At 47.2% G+C, this 21,176-nt stretch overlaps 1 protein-coding gene across 1 annotated transcript in view; it reads left to right on the forward strand.

The window, feature by feature from the left end:
- The window catches only part of YME1L1 (YME1 like 1 ATPase), a 64,384-nt gene that overhangs the window by 22,172 nt on the left and 21,036 nt on the right, over positions 1-21,176 (forward strand). Inside the window, exons 5-10 of the mRNA XM_082257794.1 lie at positions 2,515-2,624; positions 2,756-2,903; positions 14,880-14,963; positions 16,450-16,532; positions 17,181-17,271; positions 19,170-19,322. Coding sequence (XP_082113920.1) covers positions 2,515-2,624; positions 2,756-2,903; positions 14,880-14,963; positions 16,450-16,532; positions 17,181-17,271; positions 19,170-19,322 — 669 coding nt within the window. The remainder of the gene's footprint in view (positions 1-2,514; positions 2,625-2,755; positions 2,904-14,879; positions 14,964-16,449; positions 16,533-17,180; positions 17,272-19,169; positions 19,323-21,176) is intronic.

A 21,176-nucleotide genomic window follows, 5' to 3' on the forward strand; every position in this document is an offset into this window, starting at 1 on the left:
TCTCCGCTCCTGTCCCGGTCACTTTCCTGATCTTGGCTAGTAAATATAAAAGCGGGTCTCGGCTCCGTGATTTATCTTTTCATACAGCCGCCGCCGCTTTTATATTTACTAACCAAGATCAGGGAAGTGACTGGGACAGGAGCGGCGATGACTCATAGTGCAGCACAGCTGTTTTAATGTAACTGCTCGCGTTACACAGACTGCCGTGAACCGGAAGTGACGGGGGTAGGTTTTTCTCACGGGTAGGTAATTCTCACGGAACACCGGAGCTCGCCCTACATAATTTTCTACTTGTAAAATGCGAGCAGGCGAGTGGAAAATTTGAGGGCTGGTGTAGATGATAGTCTTTTCTGTCTGTGGCCACAATATTAGACTTTAATTTAGCCCCATTTACATGGCAGATTATTTCCACAAAGGGCTAATGTGTGTTCATAATCCTCCAGTGTTAAGACACCGCAGTGTAAGTGATATATAAGACTATAGAAAATGACTATAGCTATCACATTTGCCTTCAAATCTGGGCTGTCCCCTACAGTACTTCATCTCAGCACTAGATGTGACCAGTCAACGGTGTTAAATGACTCCCAGCTTAATGTGCCCACGCCATCCTAATGCCAGTCTGGGCTTGCAATACTCCTGGACAGCGTGGCACTTCCAAATCATGTGAGCATTGCAGTGCTTTTAACTGAAGAAGAGGAAGGATCTGTGGATGTCAGTAATCCAGCCAGAAGTCTATTCCTAAAGGTAAGTATAAGTGTATATATAAAATAAATAAATAGAAAGTGGTTGACGGTTGTCTTCAGGGAGGACCAAGGAATGAGGAGTTGGGTTTTATCCCAGCGCAAGCATGCATTTAAGGTAAATATGATCCCTCACCTTGTAAAACAACTCGGATAGTTTTAGGCTTGGTTCACAACTGGGCGGCTTCAAAGTTGCCCGTCCCGTTCAGCATGGCTTGCAAACAACTTCTTTAATAGAAGTCAATGCAAGCCGCTCCAAAGTCGCCCCCAAGTAGCGCAGAAACCTTTTTCTAAGTCGAAACCACTTAAGTCGCTTCAATTAGAACCGTTCTATTGCACTGAATGGAGCGCGACCTGTCAGGTGACTAAGTTGCCCCAGTGTGAACTGAGCCTAAATGTTATTTAGTAGTTTTTAGTAAGTGATCACGACTTCTGTTCTCAGCTGCATAAGAGGCATAGAGAGGTGGGGATTGGAGACTGCATGGTGTTCCCTGACGAAGATAGAGTAGAGAAATACTCTGATCTTCCCAGTGAAGAGCTGCGCAGCGGGATCATGTCAGCACAAGTCTTGGCCATTGGAGGACAGGCAGGCTGTGCTACCAGCATAGTCAGAAAACGGACCACACTGGATAGGGATCCGCTCTTTTGCTAGCGTGGTCAGTTTGTAATAAGAAAATATGAGCACTGGTGGGAACACCAGGTATTTCACACAAAGGGAGAAATACAAAAGGAGCAGGATACTTTATTTTAATTTCAAATGCAAACATACAAAAAGTCAGAAGACAATAAGTACAACAGAAGACATAGGGGAATCAGTGCTCCAATGGCACCAAACAACACAGTGGTATGATAATGCGGCCATGGAAAACAGAGAACCCCTGTGCAAAGCAACTATTGAAAATGAGTAAGGGCCGTGGCCCGTCTGTGTAACAACTGAACATTTCTATCACCATGGTAGGTGCTCTGCACCTCGGGGAAAGTTTAGGCAAAGTTAGGAAGCCAGGGCCGGGGATGGAATGCTGGCCAGGTGAGGGGGAGTGAAAAAAGGGAAAGGATGAAGAAGAGGGCAGGGAGGGTGAGTCCAGAGGTCTCAAGGCAATATGATGTAAGGGTATAACAACAATGCAGCACCGTCTCAATGCTGCCAGATTCGGCATGGGTCGGTGTTAAAGGTCTATCATAGAGCAGGGTTTAATAGCTGAAATTGGGGCAGGACCGCCCGAGCCCGCGGCTGCATAGTCTATCCACACTGCCCATTTCATATAAAATTTTGTAATAACGATCTTTGCACCGGGCCATCCACTCCTCAGCCGCCATAATATTTTTTAGCAGCGTTATCCATGCTGCCCTGTCAGGTACCTCGCCTGCTTCCAGAATATCGGGACCAGGCAGCGAGCGGCATTCAGCAGGTGCGGCAGAACACTCTTTCTATATCGGCTAAGAGGGATGGGTGGCACGTGCAGCAGGAAGTGTCGTGGGTCATCGGGGGCAAAGAGGATACTTTTAACACAAGTGAATGGTACAACATACACATCAGGATTATATGTTGGGCTATCATATACTTTAGGGTTTCTGCCTTGTTGTTTTTTTGCACTTGTGATCCACGTTTATTATTTTGAAAGCACTGATGCCAAAGACAACTAGACTTCTATCAGTTTTTATATACTATAGTTGTTCTAATATGGCAGCTTCTATTTTTATCCCATGACAGTTTTTTTTTTTTTTTTTTTTTTTTAAATCTTAAATGATAATTTTATGTACTTTTTTATCTAAGTATATACACAATCTCGAGGCTTCAAGACTATCCGCCCAAAAGACAGACGGCTTCAGTCAACCTCTGAGCGTATTGCAGCCTTTGAAAGCTCTATGCCCTCCTTTATGAAGGTATGTCTGAATGCTTGGGTGCATTTAAAATGTCGCTTATCAAATTTGTATTAAAGTACCTTTCAGCATGTAATGAGGACCATGGTTTTTATTTTTTATTTTTATTTTTTTGTGTGCTTTTTTTCCTTTAGGGGTTTTTGATGAGAGCTAAGATTCCAGATGTGGAAAACTTGGAGAAGAGTGTCAAAAGTAAAAATGTTGTTGAAGGACTGCAGGAAGCATATAAGACTGGCTTTGCAGAAGGATTCTTGACAGGAGCACAAGCTCTCCCTCCCACAGGTAAGCTGGTACATCTGACTGTATCGAATTGATGCCCCAACTGTATTTAATTGATGCAATGCTAAATAAAGAGATTTTTGTCTTACTGTAAAATCCTTTTCTCTGTTGTTCATTGACGGACGCAGCTCCATTTCTCTTACGTCCTCCGACAGTCGCCGCCCACTCATACAGTCTTCACCAATGGGGTATTGACTTCCTCTCCACAGGAGTAGCTAGGCGTAAGACTTGTTAAAAAGAAAGCATTTACAGACACACCCATGGGGGCTGTCCCACTGGTCCAATACCCCCCTGCAATCAGCCATCTCAACTCAGTTTTGTCTTCTGCCTAGTTAAGGAGTAGATAGGCTTCCCTGTGCTGGGGCTACAGTCTTAGCCGCCTTCTATTTTATGATTTTATTTTCTGCAAATGTCATTTTTCTTTGCATTACTAGCTGTTTTATTTTTGTCAGCGTTAGTTGGATCTTCGGATGAAGACGGCGTTTGCGGAGCTGGGAGTCGGACTGGTCGTCCTGGTTCTCCAGGACAGAGGGTCAGATGGAATCCCAGCCTGCCATCGAGCGTTTAGCAGGCTATGTGTTCGCCCTGGCCTCGCAAACGACCCATCCCTGTCCTCAGGGATGCAGCCTGTGAGGTGGCTACCTCACCGGACACATCCATGGTTCGTCCGTGCACCACTGGTGTCCTGCGTTTTTTGGCTGACGGCACCCCCTGCCATCTAAGGGTGGGCACTTTCCCGTTTGATATGAGGCACCCCACGCCATCGAGTACAGGTAAGTACACTCTGTGTGGGGCCTCTGTCTGGGGCTTGCAGTCCTGTGTCTGTGGTGTCCCCTTATGTCTGTGCGTTTTGGGCTGCCTGATCCCGGTCCCTGCGGGGGTTGTTTCTCTCACAGCCAGCGCTGTGCGGGTTTTTTGGGGGTCCCTCTCCTGTGTCACTTTAGGGTGCTTGGAGGTACAGACACGTTTGGCCACCGCTGCGGTGTTAAAAACCACCGGTCCACCATTTTAGGTGTGGGCAGCATGTCTGGCTTCACTATGGGCGCTTATACAGCATAGTATGTAGTGTATTTTGGCGCCTTGCGGCACCATCTTGTGTGTGGCAAACGAGCACGTCGGCGGCCATTTTACCGAAGCCTCCCATTACTCTCTATAAGCAACCATTTTTCCTTAGCCTGCAGCCTCAGTTCAGTCTCTGGCGGTGACATCACTTCCTTCTTTCACTCAGGAGCGACCGACTGCGGTGGTAACACACTTGTGGAGCTCTGTTCTGCTGTCCTTTTTTCCTTCCTTGTACAATCTTTCTTGCTTCAGTTTGTCCCTGCGGGGGGTCTGTGTTCCACAGTCATTGTAGCGGTGTGCTGCGGGGGTCCGTGACGCGCTTAAAGGGCCAGTAACTCACAAAAAAAAAACTTTTTTTGCAATTGAATCCCAGGACAGCAAATTTTCTCCAGCCTTGGTGGGGGATTCAAGTTCCTCTGAATCCTCTGCCCTGACTAATTTGTCTGCTGTAGTGGCGACTTTGGTGTCCAAAATGGATGTGCTGATGACTGAACGTGCTGCTAGAAAAAGGCCTAGGATTTCTTTTTCTTCTGATTCTGAATGTGACATGGTTGCTGTAGGTAGCGTGCCCCTTGAAGGGTCTCGCTCTTCTCAGTCTGAGGGGGAGGCGGAGGTTGCAGGGGTGGATGATTCCCCCCTGGGACACCCGAGGAACGTGCAGCTATGGATGCGTGGATTCTTGCCGTAAAAGAAACACTACATTTAGAGGATGAGCCCAATCCTACGGGCATTGTGTCCTCTTTTGGTACACAGGACCCGCAAGACGGCGCAGGTTTTTCCTTGCCCCGCTGAGTTTCATCACACAGTGAATGAGCGATGGCGCAGTTTGAAACACACCTTCACGGTGCCAAAAAGGTTTCAAATTCTTTACCCTTTTGCGTCTCCTACGGTTTCGCGAAGGTGTGTGGCTCCTCAAGTGGATCACACTGTAGCCAGATTGAACAAGGCTACTCTGGTACCCACCGAAGATTCTCCGGTGTTTAGGGATCCTGCTGATAGGAGGTTGGAATCACTTGCCCGCCATGCTTGCATGGTGGCGGGTTCCATGCTAAAACCTATTTTTGCCTCTGTCATGGTGGCTCAGGCTGTGGCGGATTGGACCAAGGTGCTCAGACGCAACCTCGTGGCTGATTCTGCCCCCCCTACTACCTTGGAGATGGTGGACCAGATTTATCAAGGGGTCATGTATTTGTGCGTTGCGGCCTTAAATGAGGCCCCATTAGCTGCGCGCCTGTCCAGTGTCACGGTGATTAACCGTCGACTGATCTGGTTGAAAAGCTGGTCGGCTGACCAAAAATCCAGAAAAACAGTGGCTGACATTCCCTATGCGGGGTCTCTCCTTTTTGGAGATTCCCTGGATGAATTTGTTAAAGGAGTCACTGGGGGCAAGAGCACTCTGCTTCCCCAGAATCCTAAGGGCAAGTTTTTCCGTGGCAAGCGGAGTCCCGTCTTTAAACCTAATCAGGGGTCCTTTCGTGCCTTCAAGGCGCAGAACAAGGGAAAACGAATCAAGGGCCAGGGTGGCCAGAGAAAGCCCTGTGCCGGCAAACAAAAATCCAGCCAAGCTGGCGCGGCGGCTCAGTCCGCCTCTGCCTGAAGGGGCGCCCTCACCTACTTCAGGGGTGGGGGGACGTTTGCGCGGTTTCCTCCCAACCTTGGCTGCTCCGAATTCCGGACAGGTGGGTTCAGGAAATCATTCGATCGGGGTACAAGATCGAATCTCTTTCGCGGCCGGTGGACAAATTCTTTCCCTCAAATCTTCATTTGACCCCAGGGCGGTTACAAGACCTGCATCAAGCGGTACAGGATCTCCTCGCACAGGGGGTAATCGTCCCGGTGCCTCATCGGGACAGATTTCGGGGGTTTTACTCAAATCTGTTCACTGTGCCCAGAAAGGAGGGCAAGGTGCGTCCGATTCTGGACTTAAAAGCTCTGAACCGCTTCGTGCGCGTTCGAAAATTCCGCATGGAATCGCTCCGCTCGGTGGTGGCCTCCCTGAGTCCAGGAGAATTCCTGGCCTCTATCGATCTGAAGGATGCGTATCTACACATCCCCATTTTCGAGGGTCATCGGAGGTACCTCCGATTCGCTATCGCGGAGGATCGTTATCAGTTTGTGGCGTTACCTTTCGGTCTCGCTTCGGCTCCAAGGGTCTTTACCAAAGTGTTGGCGCCTGTTCTGGGCCTGTTGCGGGCACAGGGCATTGCAGTCTTGGGTTATCTGGACGATCTCCTGTTATGATCGAGTGCCAGTCAGAGCCTCTTGCGCAATCTGTCCACTACGGTCCAGACGCTCCAGAAGTTCGGTTGGACCATCAACGTTCAGAAGTCGACCTTGTCTCCTTCGTCTCCCATATTTGGGAATGGTTCTGGACTCTGTTCAAGCAAAGGTGTTCTTACCGGAGGACAAGCTCCGGACCCTGCAGTCCGAGGTCAGGTCCCTCAGGGACAACGAATCCTTGTCACTAAGGACCTGTATGCCGTCCCTGGGGTTGATGGTGTCAGCCTTCGAGGCGATACCATTTGCACAGTTTCACACGCTATCTCTCCAAGTGGAGATCCTGGCCAGGTGGGACAGACTACCTCAGTCCTTGGACTTGAGAGTGTCTCTGAGTCGCCAAACCAGAATGGATCTCTTGTGGTGGCTTCAGTCCCTGGCTGTGTCTGAAGGAAAATCCTTCCGGCCATTACTGTGGACGATGATTACCACAGATGCCAGCCTGTCGGGCTGGGGTGGCGTCCTGGGCAACCTGTCTGCCCAGGGCACTTGGTCAGAGGAGGAATCCTCCCTTCCGATAAACATATTGGAATTGAGAGCGATCAGGCTGTGCCTGCTCCATTGGTCGGATCGTCTTCAGGGCCGTCCTGTACGGGTGCAGATGGACAATGCCACTGCGGTGGCTTACATCAACCAACAAGGGGGAACCAGGAATGCCTGGGCGGCCCAGGAAGTGACCAGAATTCTGTCTTGGACCGAGACTCATGTCCCGGCGATTTCGGCAGTTCACATTCCGGGTGTAGAGAATTGGCAGGCCGATAATCTGAACCGCCAGACCCTGGACCAGGGGGAATGGTCCCTGCTCCCGGAGGTTTTTCAAATGCTGTGTGCGAAATGGGGATCCCCGGATGTGGGTCTGTTCGCGTCTCGGCTAAACAAAGTGGAAAGGTTTGTGGCAAGAACGCGCGATCCTCTGGCAGACGCCTCGGATGCGCTGGTGGTGCCTTGGCATCAGTATCATCTGATATATGCCTTTCCTCTGATTCATTTGTTGTCCAGGTTCCTTCGCAGGTTGGCCTCGGAACCAACATCAGTGATTCTGGTGGCGCCGGACTGGCTACGCCGGTCCTGGTACGCGGACATCGTTCACCTGGCCGTCGAGCCTCCATGGCGGCTACCAATGCGAGAAGATCTACTGTCTCAGGGACCAATCTTCCATCCTGCTTTACAGTCGCTGGCTTTAATGGCATGGCTGTTGAAAGCCAGGTCCTGAGAGACAGGGGTCTATCCTCAGAGGTCATTCCTACTTTAATCAAGGTTAGAAAAGCCTCGTCTGGTAAGATTTATTACCGTACATGGAAAGCTTATTTTGCCTGGTGTGAGTCCAGGGGCTTCTCTCCTCGTTCATACTCGGTAGCGAGAGTGTTGGCTTTCCTCCAGTCTGGTGTGGACCAGCGCAAGGGCCACGATTAAGGGCCAGGTATCTACACTGGCTGTTCTTTTCCAGCGCCCTGTGGCGTTTAATTCTTTGATTCGCACCTTCATTCAAGGTGTGCGTCATTTGGCCCCTCCTCGAAGGGAGCCCTTACCTCCATGGGACTTGAACTTGGTTCTGTCCGTGTTACAACATTCCCCGTTTGAAAACATCAGGGAAATTTTGTTACCTCTGCTGTCTAAAAAGGTTGCCTTTCTGGTAGCGATCACTTCGGCTCGCAGAGTGTCAGAGCTGGCGGCGTTGTCTTGCCGCTCCCCTTACCTGGTGGTTCATAGGGATAAGGTGGTCTTGCGACCTAACCCATCCTTTCTTCCAAAGGTGGTTTCGGATTTTCACCTTAATGAGGACATTTTTTTACCTTCGCTCTGTGCGAATCCTAAGAATCCTAAGGAGGTTGCCTTGCATTCTTTGGATGTTTCAGAGCGATCAGGGTTTACCTGTCGTCGACTGAATCCTTTTGAAAATCGGATTCTCTCTTTGTCCTTCCTGAGGGACCTCGGAAGGGTATGGCTGCGTCTGCGGCGACCATTTCAAAATGGATCAGACAGACAATTGTACAGGCCTATTCGTTGAAGGAACGGGTACCACACTTCCCTGTCAAGGCGCACTCTACCAGATCGGTGAGTGCGTCCTGGGCCTTCCGGCATCGGGCCTCGGTGGCCCAGGTGTGCAAGGCTGCGACTTGGTCGTCAGTGCACACCTTTTCCAAATTCTACAAAATGTATGCTCTGGCATCAGCTAATGCCTCCTTTGGCCGCAAAGTTCTCTGTGCGGCAGTACCGTAGGGGACCCTGGGTTTGTGCGGGTCCCTGGCTGTTGGGGTTGTTTATCCCCTTGGTTATTTGCTTTCCTGGGTTGTTGCTCCTGTTTAGCTTTTTCGTTGCCCAGAAGGTTCCCTTGCTGTTCATGTAAGGTTCCTTTCTCTGATGTGGGTACTGCGTTGCCTTTTCTGACGGTTGCGTTTCCCACCCCTCATGTCTACACTGCTTTGGGACATCGCCATTGGTGAAGACTGTATGAGTGGGCTGCGACTGTCGGAGGGCGTAAGAGAAAACTGAATTTTTGTAAAATCTTACCGTAAAATTCCTTTCTCTAAGTCCTTCGACAGTCGCCGCCCCCGCCCCTTTTTTGGGGTTCTTATACACTTAACTGCTTGCTACCAAACTGAGTTGGGATGGCTGATTGCAGGGGGGTATTGGACCAGTGTGACAACCCCCATGGGTGTGTCTATGTAAATGCTTTGTTTTTAACAAGTCTTATGCCTAGCTACTCCTGTGGAGAGGAAGTCATTACCCCATTGGTGAAGACTGTATGAGTGGGTGGCAACTGTCGAAGGACTCAGAGAAAGGAATTTTACGGTAAGATTTTACAAAAAATCCGTCTTCTTCTTGACCCTTGGGTTTATGCTGCTCTCTCCATAGGAGTAGGACACTAGGTTGACTACGCCCATAGGGCAGTCCCAGGGGGTATACTCCCACTTCCTGCTCTAGCTCTTCGGTTTTTTTTTTTTCTGCCTAGTCAAGAGTAAGGACCTAGTTCCTTGCTGGGAGGCACAGCACTACAAAGTGCCTTATGCGCTGTGGCATTAGAAGAACTTGATCTCTCTCTTCAGTCTAACCAGACTGTCTGTTACTCTATAAATTCCTCTAACCGTTCTATGGAAAGCAGTAGGTTTAAAGAGCACACCAAACGCTTAAAATATCTTCTTTATTGACTTCAACTTTTCTTCATAGATAACACTGACACTTTGCAGCAGACAGTCCATGTATAACAAATGGTGAATACATTTCTCTCTCTATTGCTGTTTGGTAGTTTGGTTTGGGTTTGTTCGATAGTTTGAATTCGATATAACTTTTGAAGTTTGATTGTTTGATAGATTGTTCTTTCGTTCGCTTTCAGTTTGTTCGTTCAAGTTTGATATAACTTCTGAAGTTTGATAATTTTGTCTGAGTTCGTGTTCGATGTTTGATAATTTGGTTTGGTGGAACTACAAGTGAACATATAACTAGTTCAGTATACACCTCTAATAACATTACTAACAATAGGAACATGTATAACTGTTAATTACCTATTTTTGGCCACTTGCTTCCATAAAACTGCTCTGTGGATCTGTGTGTCTATTCAGCTCTATTCTGTAGTGGAAAATGAAAAGGCTGGCTGAAAGCATGAGGCTTCAGAGAAAAAATGGGTGTAAGGCTGGCTGTGATTGGCCAAGACTGTTGCTGAGTGTGAGATTGGCTGTGATTGGCCACAAACTCCTTATGGGTAATAAAGTTTAACTCTGCTGTGTCTGAGCTTTCCTTACATGCATACAAATGAATCTTACAGGCAAATTTTTCCTTTGCTTCTGTGAATACAATATACAATTGTTATGTGGCATCCAAACAGGAAATCACAGTAAATAACTCTGCTTTTGTCTCTCACACATAAACATATGCACTGTATTAATATTATTAGCAGGTCTATCTGTATATACATGTAGGTCTTATTAGCAACCTAGGACAGGTTATAGCTGGCCAGCTACAAGGGTTTTGGGGTGAATGTGGGCCCCTCCCTTGGATGATCGGACCCCCAGGTTTTCCTCCATTCCCTCCAGCCCCTTTAAACTGTCACTGTGGGTCTTTGGTCCCCCCCCCCCCGGGTGCAGTAGGAGCTGTCTTTGCCATGTTCTCCAGAAGGGGGGGGGGGGGTTGGATGTGGTTGCTGCTGACCGGGTTGCACATTGGGGGGGGCGGTTTGAGTGGGTTCCCTGTCTCCTGGGGGTTAGTGACTGGGGCAGGGATGTCCTTTGGGCTCCCTGCGGCGGTTGTTAGGCTGGGGGAGCGGATGGTTTAACATCCGCCGGTACGTGCCTCACACAGCCGGATCAGCCAAAAATATAGGGCGCGACTTTGCGGCCTACTCATGGCTTACTAAGTTGACAGTGCTGCTGTCCCAAACCTATGAGAGGCAGCTCTGCTGACCGAGCTGTTGACTGAAAACCGTGCTGCTGACGGACCCCCTGCTGCCCTGGGTGGTCGGCTCCACTAGGGCTTGCATCATGGCAGCTGGGCGCCCTAAAAAATTTAGGCCGTGTTGGGCGCCACCGTTGGGGGTGGGGGCAGCCTCAGTGAGTTCAGCTGAAGCCCCCAACTCTCCCCTTTGGCATCTGCGCTACTGTGGATCCGGGCAATTGCAACTGGGCCTCCACTGAAATTTGGGCCACGTCTTGCTGGGCCATATGGTCAGCCTGGCGCCTTCCTTGAGCCGGGTGGCGCGGTGGGGGCGCTTTATTTTTTAGTGACAGTGTAGCAGCCATTATTGTGTGGGCAAGTGTGCTCTGCCTGTGCGTCTGCGTCGCAGCGAGCGCCCCCCCCCTCACGGGGGCCATTTCCTATTATGTCCTCTATGGAGGGTGATGCCCCTTGCTTTTTTGCGGGGTCTAATAGGTGGTCCTTTTGTGGACCTTTTGGCTGGCGTCTCCTTGCAGGATTGCTGTCAGCGGCCTCCCCTGCTTGTTATGTTTTCAGGGTGAGCTTGGTATATAGCGTTCCTACTGGGTCTGCGTCCACGCACTTCAAGTGCTCTGATTGTGAGGATGATTCCTCTTCTACTGCAGCTGTGCATGAAAAGGTGCTGGTGGATGCACTGATTGTATTTGTGTAGGAAACTTTAAACATGGAGGATGCAGCTGCTGTGTCGTCACAGGCGCCGGTTCCCTTGGTGCCTGCAGATCCTCTAAAGTGGCTAAGGTATTTCCTTTTCCCGCCTATTGTGAAAAAATTATCGCGAGTCATTGGAGTACTCCTAAACGCAATATGGTGGTGCCTAAGCATTTCGTTAGACGGTATCCCTCTAGGAGTCTCTGTTGAATACGTGGGCAGTCCCACCTGTGGTGGACTCGAAGGTCTCCAGGCTCCCCAGGAGCCTCCCTGGATGATATCATTAAAGTTCTTTCATAGGGAACAGTATTCTTCTTCCACAGGCTAGCAGTGGCAAAGAATCTTGTTGCAGTCGGGGGCCTTTTTTAAATTTTCTCTTTCTTTCTGCCCAAAATCTGCCTTTTCGTTCCTCAGGATCTCAAGTCAAGGGATCCAAGTCTGTCAGGACCTCCTCCGAAGGTTCTATGAGGACCTGGACTGGTATGCCGAGAGCAGATCCTTCCAGACCTGCAGACAAGCCTTCTTCTGCCTGAAAGGTCGCCCTCACCTGTATCTGGGGTGGGGGGTGGGGGACGTCTCCGCTTCTTTCCTGACCCGTGGACCTCCCTGCTTCAAGAAAAGTGGGTCCACAAGCTGATTCGGTCTGGCTACAAAATAGTGTTTTTAGTCTTGTCCTCCAGAGAGGTTCTTTCCTTCCAACCTGCGTTTATCCCCAGACCGCCTGCGAGGTCGCTTCCGGGCAGTGCAAGACTTGCTACTACAAAGGGTGATTGTTCCGATCTCAGAATCGGAACATTTTTTCATGGGTTTTATTCAAACATGTTTGAACTCCCAGGAAGGAAAGCATGGTACGTCCAATCTTTACTTCAAACTCTGAACCGCTTGTGTGGGTACAGATGTTCCGAATGGAGTCCACCTGAATGGCCTCTATCGATATCAAGGACAGTTACCTTCATAGTCCAATATATCGGTCATCTGCGCTTCCTCTGCTTGCTGCGGGCGAGGAGCATTATGAAGAGGTCTCACCTCAGCTCCTCTGGTCTTCATGAAGTGTTGGCATTGTTGTGCCAGCGGGGGGGGGGGGGATGGGGTAGCAGTACTGAAGAACCTGGTTGATCTTCTGTGAGCAGAGTCTCTTATTACCCTGACGGACAACGAGAGATTACTGTGCGGACTCTGCAGGTGTTTAGTTGGAAATTAAATTTCCAAGTATTTACTCTGGTTCCGTCCACCTAGTTGGACTATTTGGATCTGCTCTGGACTCTGCCTCAGCCAGGGTGTTCCTCCCATGGGACAAGTCCCAAAATCTGCAGGATGCAATTCGGCTCCTGTTTTCCAGCAGTTGGTCATCTTTTAGGACTTGCATGCGGGGTGCTGGGTCTGATGGTATCTACCTTTTTTGAGGTGGTTCCGTTTGCACAGTTCCACACGGGACCTCTGCAAAGAGAGATTCTTGCCATGTGGGGCAAGAATCCTCAGTCTCTAGACAATCTGATCCTGTTGAGCTGGGGTACGTGAGGGTCCCTGATTCGGTGGCTTCGCGATTCGACAGGGAAAATCTTCCTTCCCCGAGTGGGGTGGCATCTTTTTTTTTTTTTTTTGGCACGGATTGTGCTCAGGGGGTCTGGACTCTGGAAGAATCCAGACTACCGATCGATATACTGGACATTTCCTCCAGAGGTGTTTCCTCAGTGTCTCCGGTGGGGAACTCCCACAGTGGTCCTGTTGGCCTCTCGTCTTAACAGGAAGGTGCTAAGGTTTATGGAATGGTCTCGGAACCATCTTGCCAACACCACAGACGCACTGGTGGCTCCTTTGATGCCATTATTGTCTGATATACGTCTTTCCTCTTCTAGAACTTCTGCCAAGACTCCTGCATAGGTTAGAGGCAGAAAGGATTACCACCTTCCTAGTGGCTCTAGACTGGCCTGTCTTGGTACGCAGATCTGATATGGTTGGTCATCGATGCTCCTTGGAGTCTTTGTCGTAGAGGAGATCTGCCTCAAGGGCCAATCTTCCATCTTGCTTTACAGTCGCTGGCTTTAACGGTTTGGCTGTCGGAAGCCAAGTGCTGAAGGATAGAGGGTTGTCTGAATCGGTGATTCCCACGCTGCTGCCAGCTAGTAAATCTACTGCTAGGAAGATTTGGCATCATATTTGAAGATGTTTAAAGAGCGTACTTTACGGATGTGAATCTTTCACAGTTTAGCTTTCCTCCAACGAGGTGTTGAGCAGCATCTGGCCTTGGGTACCATCAAGGGGCAGGTTCGGCTTTGGCGGTTTTCTTTAAACATCCTTTGGCTACGCATTCTTTGGTTTGCACTTTTGTTCAGGGGGTTCGCCACTTGGCTCCCCCAGTGTGGTCTCCATTGCCATCATGGTATTGGTACTGTCGGTTCTTCAGTAACCGCCATTCAAAAAATATTTGCGAGATTCCTCTGCTTACATTGTCCCAGAAGGTAACCCTCCTTGGTGGCTATTTCTTCTGCACATAAGGTGTCAGAGCTAGCAGCTTTGTCTTCTCGTTCACCTTACTTGGTGCTTCACAGAGATAAAGTGGTGCTTCTTACTTGTCAGTTGTTCCTTCCTAAGGTCATTTTTACTTTCCATCTGAACGAAGACATTGTGTTGCCTTCCCTGTGTCCTAAGCCTAGTCATCCTAAGGAGATTGCCTTGCATAGGAAATCAGACTCGCTATTTGTCCTTACGGAGGGACCTTGCAAGGTTTTTGCCGCGTCTGCCGCAACCATTTTCGAATAGATCATGCAGACGATGATGCAGGCCTATTCTATCAAGGGTTAAGTTCTCCACATTCTACGCAGGTGTTTAGTGCCTCCTGGGCCTTCCGCCATTAGGCGTCAGTGATGCAAGTTTGCAAGGTGGCCACTGGTCGTCTGTGCACACTTTCAGAAGATTTTTACAAAGTGGATGTGCTTGCATCTGTGGATGCTGTTTTGGCTGCGAGGTTTGGCTTGCTGCTGTTTGAGAGGACTTTTTTTTTTTTCCCCATCCCTCATGTTTGACACTGCTTTCGGACGTCTCAATGGTCAAGAAGATTCTGGAGCTGTTTCTGTCAACGAACGAAAGAGAAAATTGGATTTTTGTCTTACCATAAAATCCTTTTCTCTGATGTTCATTGACAGACACAGCACCCAACCTCTATTGAGTTGGGTTATATTTCTTCTGACCCTGCTTGCAACAAAACTGAGTGCCTATACCAGGAAGTGGGAATATACCCCCTGGGACTGCCCCATAGGCGTGGTAAAGCTTTTTCCTGCCTAGTGTCCTACTCCTGTAGGGGGCAGCCTAATCCAATGGTCAAGAAGATTCTGGAGCTGTGTCTGTCAATGAACATCAGAGAAAAGGATTTTACGGTAAGACAAAAATCCAATTTTTTCACTTAACGGGAAAATTCTGCAATGGAAATCATGTAAAAAGGGTTAATGGAAAGCTGTGAATTGGGTGCAAAAAGTTGAAAAACGGGGCAAGCGGTGAGCTTTCATGTTCATGATAATAAGCTGCTAGTTGTATCCCTTACCCATCTATCATTTGATCTTTTTTCAGAGTCTCGGAAGAGAGCACGGTACATCCTGCTAGCTGTGATATTAGTTGGACTCTACGGCTTATCCAAAACACCATTTTTGTCAGGTATCCTTCTTTTTTTTTTTTTTTTGTGTGTGTGTGTTAACTCAATGTGTGGATCTTAACTCTTGGTGTTTACCTTAACCACTTGCCGACCGCCGCACGACTATCTACGTCGGCGGTCAGCCCCTCACAGGCAAAGTGACGTAGGGCTACGTCACTAGCTTGTGAGGGTCTAGGGAGCGAGCGCGCGCCCCTGCGTGGTCACGGACCCCCCCCGCGCGTGTGACCGGCGGACCAGATGTCCGCCGGTCACTCTGCGATCGGCGGGGGAGAGGGAGAAAGTCAGGCGGCTTGTGTAAACAAGCTGCCTGTCATTCTCCCCTGTGTATGAAGGATGATCATACGGTTCTACTATGTAGAACCGTTGATCACTCTTCATACATCTGAAGCCACAGCCAATCACAGTAGAAAGCACGCCCCTAGGGACACACATAGCCCCTCCCTTTCAAAAAAAAAGTTAACCCCTTCACTGCCAGTGTATTTTTACAGTAACAGTGCATATGTATAGCACTGATTACTGTAGAAAGGTCACTTGTAACCCCAAAAGTGGCAAAAATGTCAGTCAAGGGTCCGATCTGTCCGCCGCAATGTCGCAGTACCGCAAAAAAAATCGCAGATCGCCGCCATTACGCGTTAAAAAAAAAAAACAACAAAAATGACAATCTTTCCCTTTGTTCGTAAACGCGATAACTTTTGCGCAAACCAATCAAAATACGCTTTTTTGCGATTTTTTTTTTTTTTACCAAACATAGGTAGCATAAAACAAATTGGCCGAAAATGTTAAATTTAGATTTTTTTTTGGGGGGAATTTCATATAAAAAAATGTGAAAAATATTGCTATTTTTGCAAAATTGACGCTCTTTTTTTGTTTATAGCGCGTGATCAAAAAATCGCACAGGTGATCAAATACCACCAAAAGAAAGCTCTGTTTGTGGGAAAAAAGGACGCCAAATTCGTTAAGATACAGCGTCGCACGACCGCGCAATTGTCCGTTAAAGTCACGCAGTGCCGAATTGCAAAATACCCCCTGGTCAGGAAGGGGGTAAAATCTTCCGGGGCTTAAGTGGTTAATACATTCCCTGCAGTAAGGTAAAAAACACCCTACTAACTATACCCCCCTCCCCCTAAACATTTAACCTAACTTAATTCCGCTTTAGGCCGCCATCAGATCAGCATCTACAAATTCGGCAGTGCCTAAAAATAGAGGGCAACTGAGCATGTGCAGAGCAGGGTGAGACAGTGTATCACTGGATTTTGAACAGTATAGTAATTTATTTGTAATGTTTACATAGCTATACCTGCAAAAGAGGCCAGCCTAAAGTGATCTAGCAAGACTTCAACTTCTGACTAAAGTTCCATGTTAACCTGGTGCCCTATATATTTCATTAGATTTGATTATTCCTTTTTGTTGCTTTAAAACTTTTTTTTTTTTTTTTTCTCCTCGATCACATTTTTAGTTTTAACATCAACATTTTTTACTATATTGCAGTCCGCTTTCGGGCAACGTCTGTCCTTGATTCAGCTGTAGATCCAATTCAGATGAAAAATGTAACGTTTGAGCATGTAAAAGGGGTAAGTATGATTTGATCTTTGTGGGGACTGGGACTCCTGCACACAGCAGTACATTTGGCATACGGACATACTGAGTATGCTTCTTGTTGTGGCGCCACAGCCTCAGCTTATTTTTTACCTATTAAGATGCTTTATTACAGAAAATGGCACCCGTGGCTATATGAGTGTAACTGCTGGCACCCGTGTTCTATAGTCTTTCTATGGCGATTTAGTTGCATACAGCGGATTCCAGTGGCGAGAATCAATAGGTTCTTGTGGCTGGAATGACAGATGCATGTGACTAGTGGCAGCTGCTCAGCCTATAAAAGCTAATGACAAGCTAGCGGGCTGTTGCTGTTCGCATATACCTTCACACCATAGGGTTACCTGCGGATCAGGACCAATGTCCGAGCCTTGATGCGGCTGCTTGACGTAGGCCTTAGAATTATTATGGCTTTCCAGTTCACTGTCCTATTTGGTTGATTGGAATTCTCTTTTGGAGATGGCCTGCACACCTTTTGTTAATACTTCAACTTTATCTCTGTCCAGATGTCATCTTTCATTTAGGGTAATGGATTCTAAATAGAATAGTTGCTAGTTTTCAAAACTATTGGAAAGTTATTTGTGCAGTTAATATTAAGCATAGTGAGTTTTTTTTCCTATCAAAAGGTTGAAGAAGCAAAAAATGAACTACAGGAAGTGGTTGAGTTCTTGAAAAATCCGCAGAAGTTCACTGTTTTGGGGGGAAAGCTTCCAAAAGGTAAGATTTACTACCCGTGGCGATTTTGCTTTGATACGCCTGGTGTGCCACCTTGTTGACTGCAGAAGAGGGGTTTTCATATTGACCCAGTATACTAATATACACTGATCAAAAAAATTAAAGGAACACTTTTTAATCGGAGTTGAGCATCAAGTCAATTAAACTCCTGGGATATTGATCTGGTCAGTTAAGTAGCAGAGGGGGTTGTTAATCAGTTTTAGCTGCTTTGGTGTTAATGAAATTAACAGGTGCACTAGATGGGCATTTTAATAATAAAATAATAATGGTTTTACAGGTGGAGGCCACTGACCTTTTTTTCCCTTCTCATCTTTTCTGACTGTTTTTCACTAGTTTTACATATGGCTAGGGTCAATATCACTACTGGTAGGATATGGGGGATACCTGAACTCCTTAGAGGTTGCACAAGCAGTCCAACTCCTGGATGGCACATCAATACGTGCCATTGCCAGAAGGTTTGCCGTGTCTCTCAGCAGTCTCAAGAGCATGGAGGAGATTCCAGGAGACAGGCAGCTACTCTAGGAGAGCTGGACAGGGCAATAGAAGGCCCTTAACCCATTGGCAGGACCGGTATCTGCTCCTTTGTGCAAGCAGGAACAGGATGAGCACTGCCAGAGCCCTACAAAATGACCTCTAGCAGGCCAATGGTGTGAATGTCTCTGACCAAACAGTCAGAAACAGACTTCATAAGGGGTGGCCTGAAGGCCCGATTTCCTCTAGTGGGCCCTGTGCTCACTGCCCACCACTATGGAGCTCGATTGGCATTGCCACTGAACACTAGATTTGGCAGGTCTGCCATTGGTGCCCTGTGCTTTTCACAGATGAGAGCAGGTTCACCCCGAGCACATGTGACAGATGTAAAAGGGTCTGGAGAAGCTGTGGAGAACATTATGCTGCCTGTAACATTGTTCAGTATGACTGGTTTGGTGGTGGGTCAGAGATGGTCTGGGGAGGTATATCCATGGAGGGACGCACAGACTTCTACAGGCTAGACAATGACACACTGACTGCCATTAAGTATCAGGATGAAATTCTTGGGCCCATTGTGAGACCCTACGCTGGTGTAGTGGGTCCTTGGTTCCTCCTGGTGCACGACAATGCCTGGCCTTATGTGGCGAGAGTATGCAACCAGTTCCTGGAGGATGAAGGAATGGATACCATTGCATGGCTCCAAGGTTGCCTGACCTAATTCCAATAAAACACCTCTGGGACATTATGTTTTTGTCCATCCGACGCGGCCAGGGTGCATCTCAGTGTGTTCAGGAGCTCCGTGATGCCCTGTCCAGATCTGAGAGGAAATACCCCAGGACACCATCCATCGTCTCATTAGGAGCATATCCTGACGTTAGGCATGCATACATACAAGCATGTATGGGGCCATTCAAATGACAGTATCATTTTCAGTTGCTGCAAATGAAATTTCAAAAAATGGGCTAGCCTACTGCATCTTTTTTTTTATTTTTGGGGTGTCTTTGAATTCAGCCCTCTTTAGTTTGATCATTTTCATTTCCATCAAACGATGTGGCATCATTTTGTTCCTAACACATTACCCAGTCCATATCCGTATAGATATCCAACATGATATTATTCCCCATTCAGATCTGATGTGTTTTCAAAGTGTTCCTTTTAATTTTTTTGAGCAGTGTAGTAGCCCTGTAACCCCATTCCCATGTCATTGTAAGACGAAATTTACCCAACGCATTAGAGGCTACAGTGCATAAAATGGAAACTGCTTGTGCATCGTTAGCATTTTAGTACATATTTTTTTTTTTTTTATTGAATCTGAAGCATGGATGGAATTCTTCCTTTTAAGTGCATAACCTGTAGCTCCTTTGCTTTAGTTGTTGTCTTCATATGCTGTTATTTATTTTCTTCTTCAGGTATTCTGTTAGTTGGACCACCTGGCACAGGGAAAACCCTCCTGGCTCGAGCTGTCGCTGGGGAAGCTGATGTTCCTTTCTATTATGCATCAGGCTCTGAATTTGATGAGATGTTTGTTGGTGTTGGAGCCAGTCGTATTAGGAATTTATTTAGTATGTTTATTTAGCTTTTTTTCTAAAATGTTGATTTTTTTTTTTTTTTTTTTTTTTACCTGTTCCTTATTAATTCAATCCTGCCTTTAGAGAAATATAGGGCTGTCGTTGCCTTTTGCTTCTATGCCTTGAGTCACTGATCTCGGTCAAGTATATAGAGATAGGGACTTCTTCTGACTTACCTTCTTGTTTATGTTAAATTTTTCTAAATATTTACTCGCGCAGGTCAGAATTCCAACCAGGTACCAAGCGTTTACGAAAAAAGGAAATGATGTAGCAAAGGGAGCCCTGTATTTCTCTCATGACGGGTATAACTTAAGAATGGATACCAATGCCCAACTTCCCTTTTTAAAGCCTAATATTCTTAATACCCGTTTTATCAGAGTATCAGGGTAATTGATTGTTACATACACAGCCATTACTATTGGGAATGTCCTACTAACAGTAAAGTAATATTTTAAGAAATGTAGAATCTGGTGAGTAGTTGGGTTTCACAAATTCCCTGTTCATGAGCTAAACATTGGTAAGATATTCCCATCTTAACCCCCTGTCCTCTTAAAAATATACTTTATAATCAGTTGCTTAAAGTGGTTGTAAACATCAGACACTAAATATGAACAAAGCCTGTGCCTCCTATAGTGTTATCTTGGTAGCTCAGACCAGCTGTATAAATTCAGCATTTTGAATGGCTGTAGAGAAGAGGTGACTAAAGATAAACAAGTACAACTGACGTTGGAGGAATACTAAAGTCTCTCTTTTTTTTTTTTTTTGTTAAAGATAACAGATTATACTTACCTGCTCTTAGATTTTGCACAGATCAGCCAAAATCCTCCTCTTCTTGGGTCCCTCGCCGGTTCTCCTGGCCCCTCCTTCCTGTTGAGTGCCCCCACAGCAAACCGCTTGCTTTGGGGCACAGAGCTCCCTGTGTATATTCAGACATGGAGCCGTGGCCCAGCCCCGCTCCCTTTCTCTCCTCCTTGGCTGAATGGCACCCACCGCTGCTGGCTGCCGATGGGGAGGGGAGTCCCGGACAGCCAAGTCTCTCGTGCAACATGGCTGAATCTAGATGGACCTCAGGTAAGTATTAGGGGTGCTGCTGCACACAGAAGGCTTTTCTTCTTCATGCATAGAATGCATGAAAATAAACCACCTGCCTTTACAACCACTTTAATCGCTTTGTATCACCTGAGGCCAGTCGCTTCACTGTAAGGATTTACAATCACTTTAATTAGGGTAATTTTCTCATGGGTGGAGTATGGTAATATGTGAAACAGAAGAGGATTAAGGGGTGGGGGGTTAGGATAGTTAGTTGGGGGAGAGGGAGGGTACAGCATGCAGAACAGAGAACTTGACAACAGATAAAGGGGAAGGAAAAATTGAAATGACTACAAAAACTAGCAAATAAAGTGTGTGCATTTGACAATAAGTAATATGACTAGAAATGATGTACCAAGTCTCTGACCTGTTGAAAGTAGTCTCTGCATTCTACTGTGTTCATAAATTTGGTCCAATAGTACCTTCTTAAAGGCTAAGCTCACCTTTTAACCACTTCTGGACCAAAAGGTTTTGCCCCATTAATGACCAGGCCTTTTTTTGCGATTCAGCACTGCGTTACTTTAACAAAAGTTATCGCGTCTACAAACTAGGGGAAAGATTGGTCATTTTACATTTTTTTTTTCTAGTAATGGTGGGGATCTGCGATTTTAATGGGACTGCGACATTGCGGCGGACAGATCGGACCCCTAACTGACATTTTTGACACACATGGGCATAAAAATATGCACTGTTACTGTAATAATGACACTGGCAGGGGAGGGGTTAACCTAGGGGTGATCAAAGGGTTAAGCGTGAGCC

This window comes from Pelophylax lessonae (genome assembly GCF_965119305.1).
Source record: "Pelophylax lessonae genome assembly, chromosome: 5".
Taxonomy (NCBI): domain Eukaryota; kingdom Metazoa; phylum Chordata; class Amphibia; order Anura; family Ranidae; genus Pelophylax; species Pelophylax lessonae.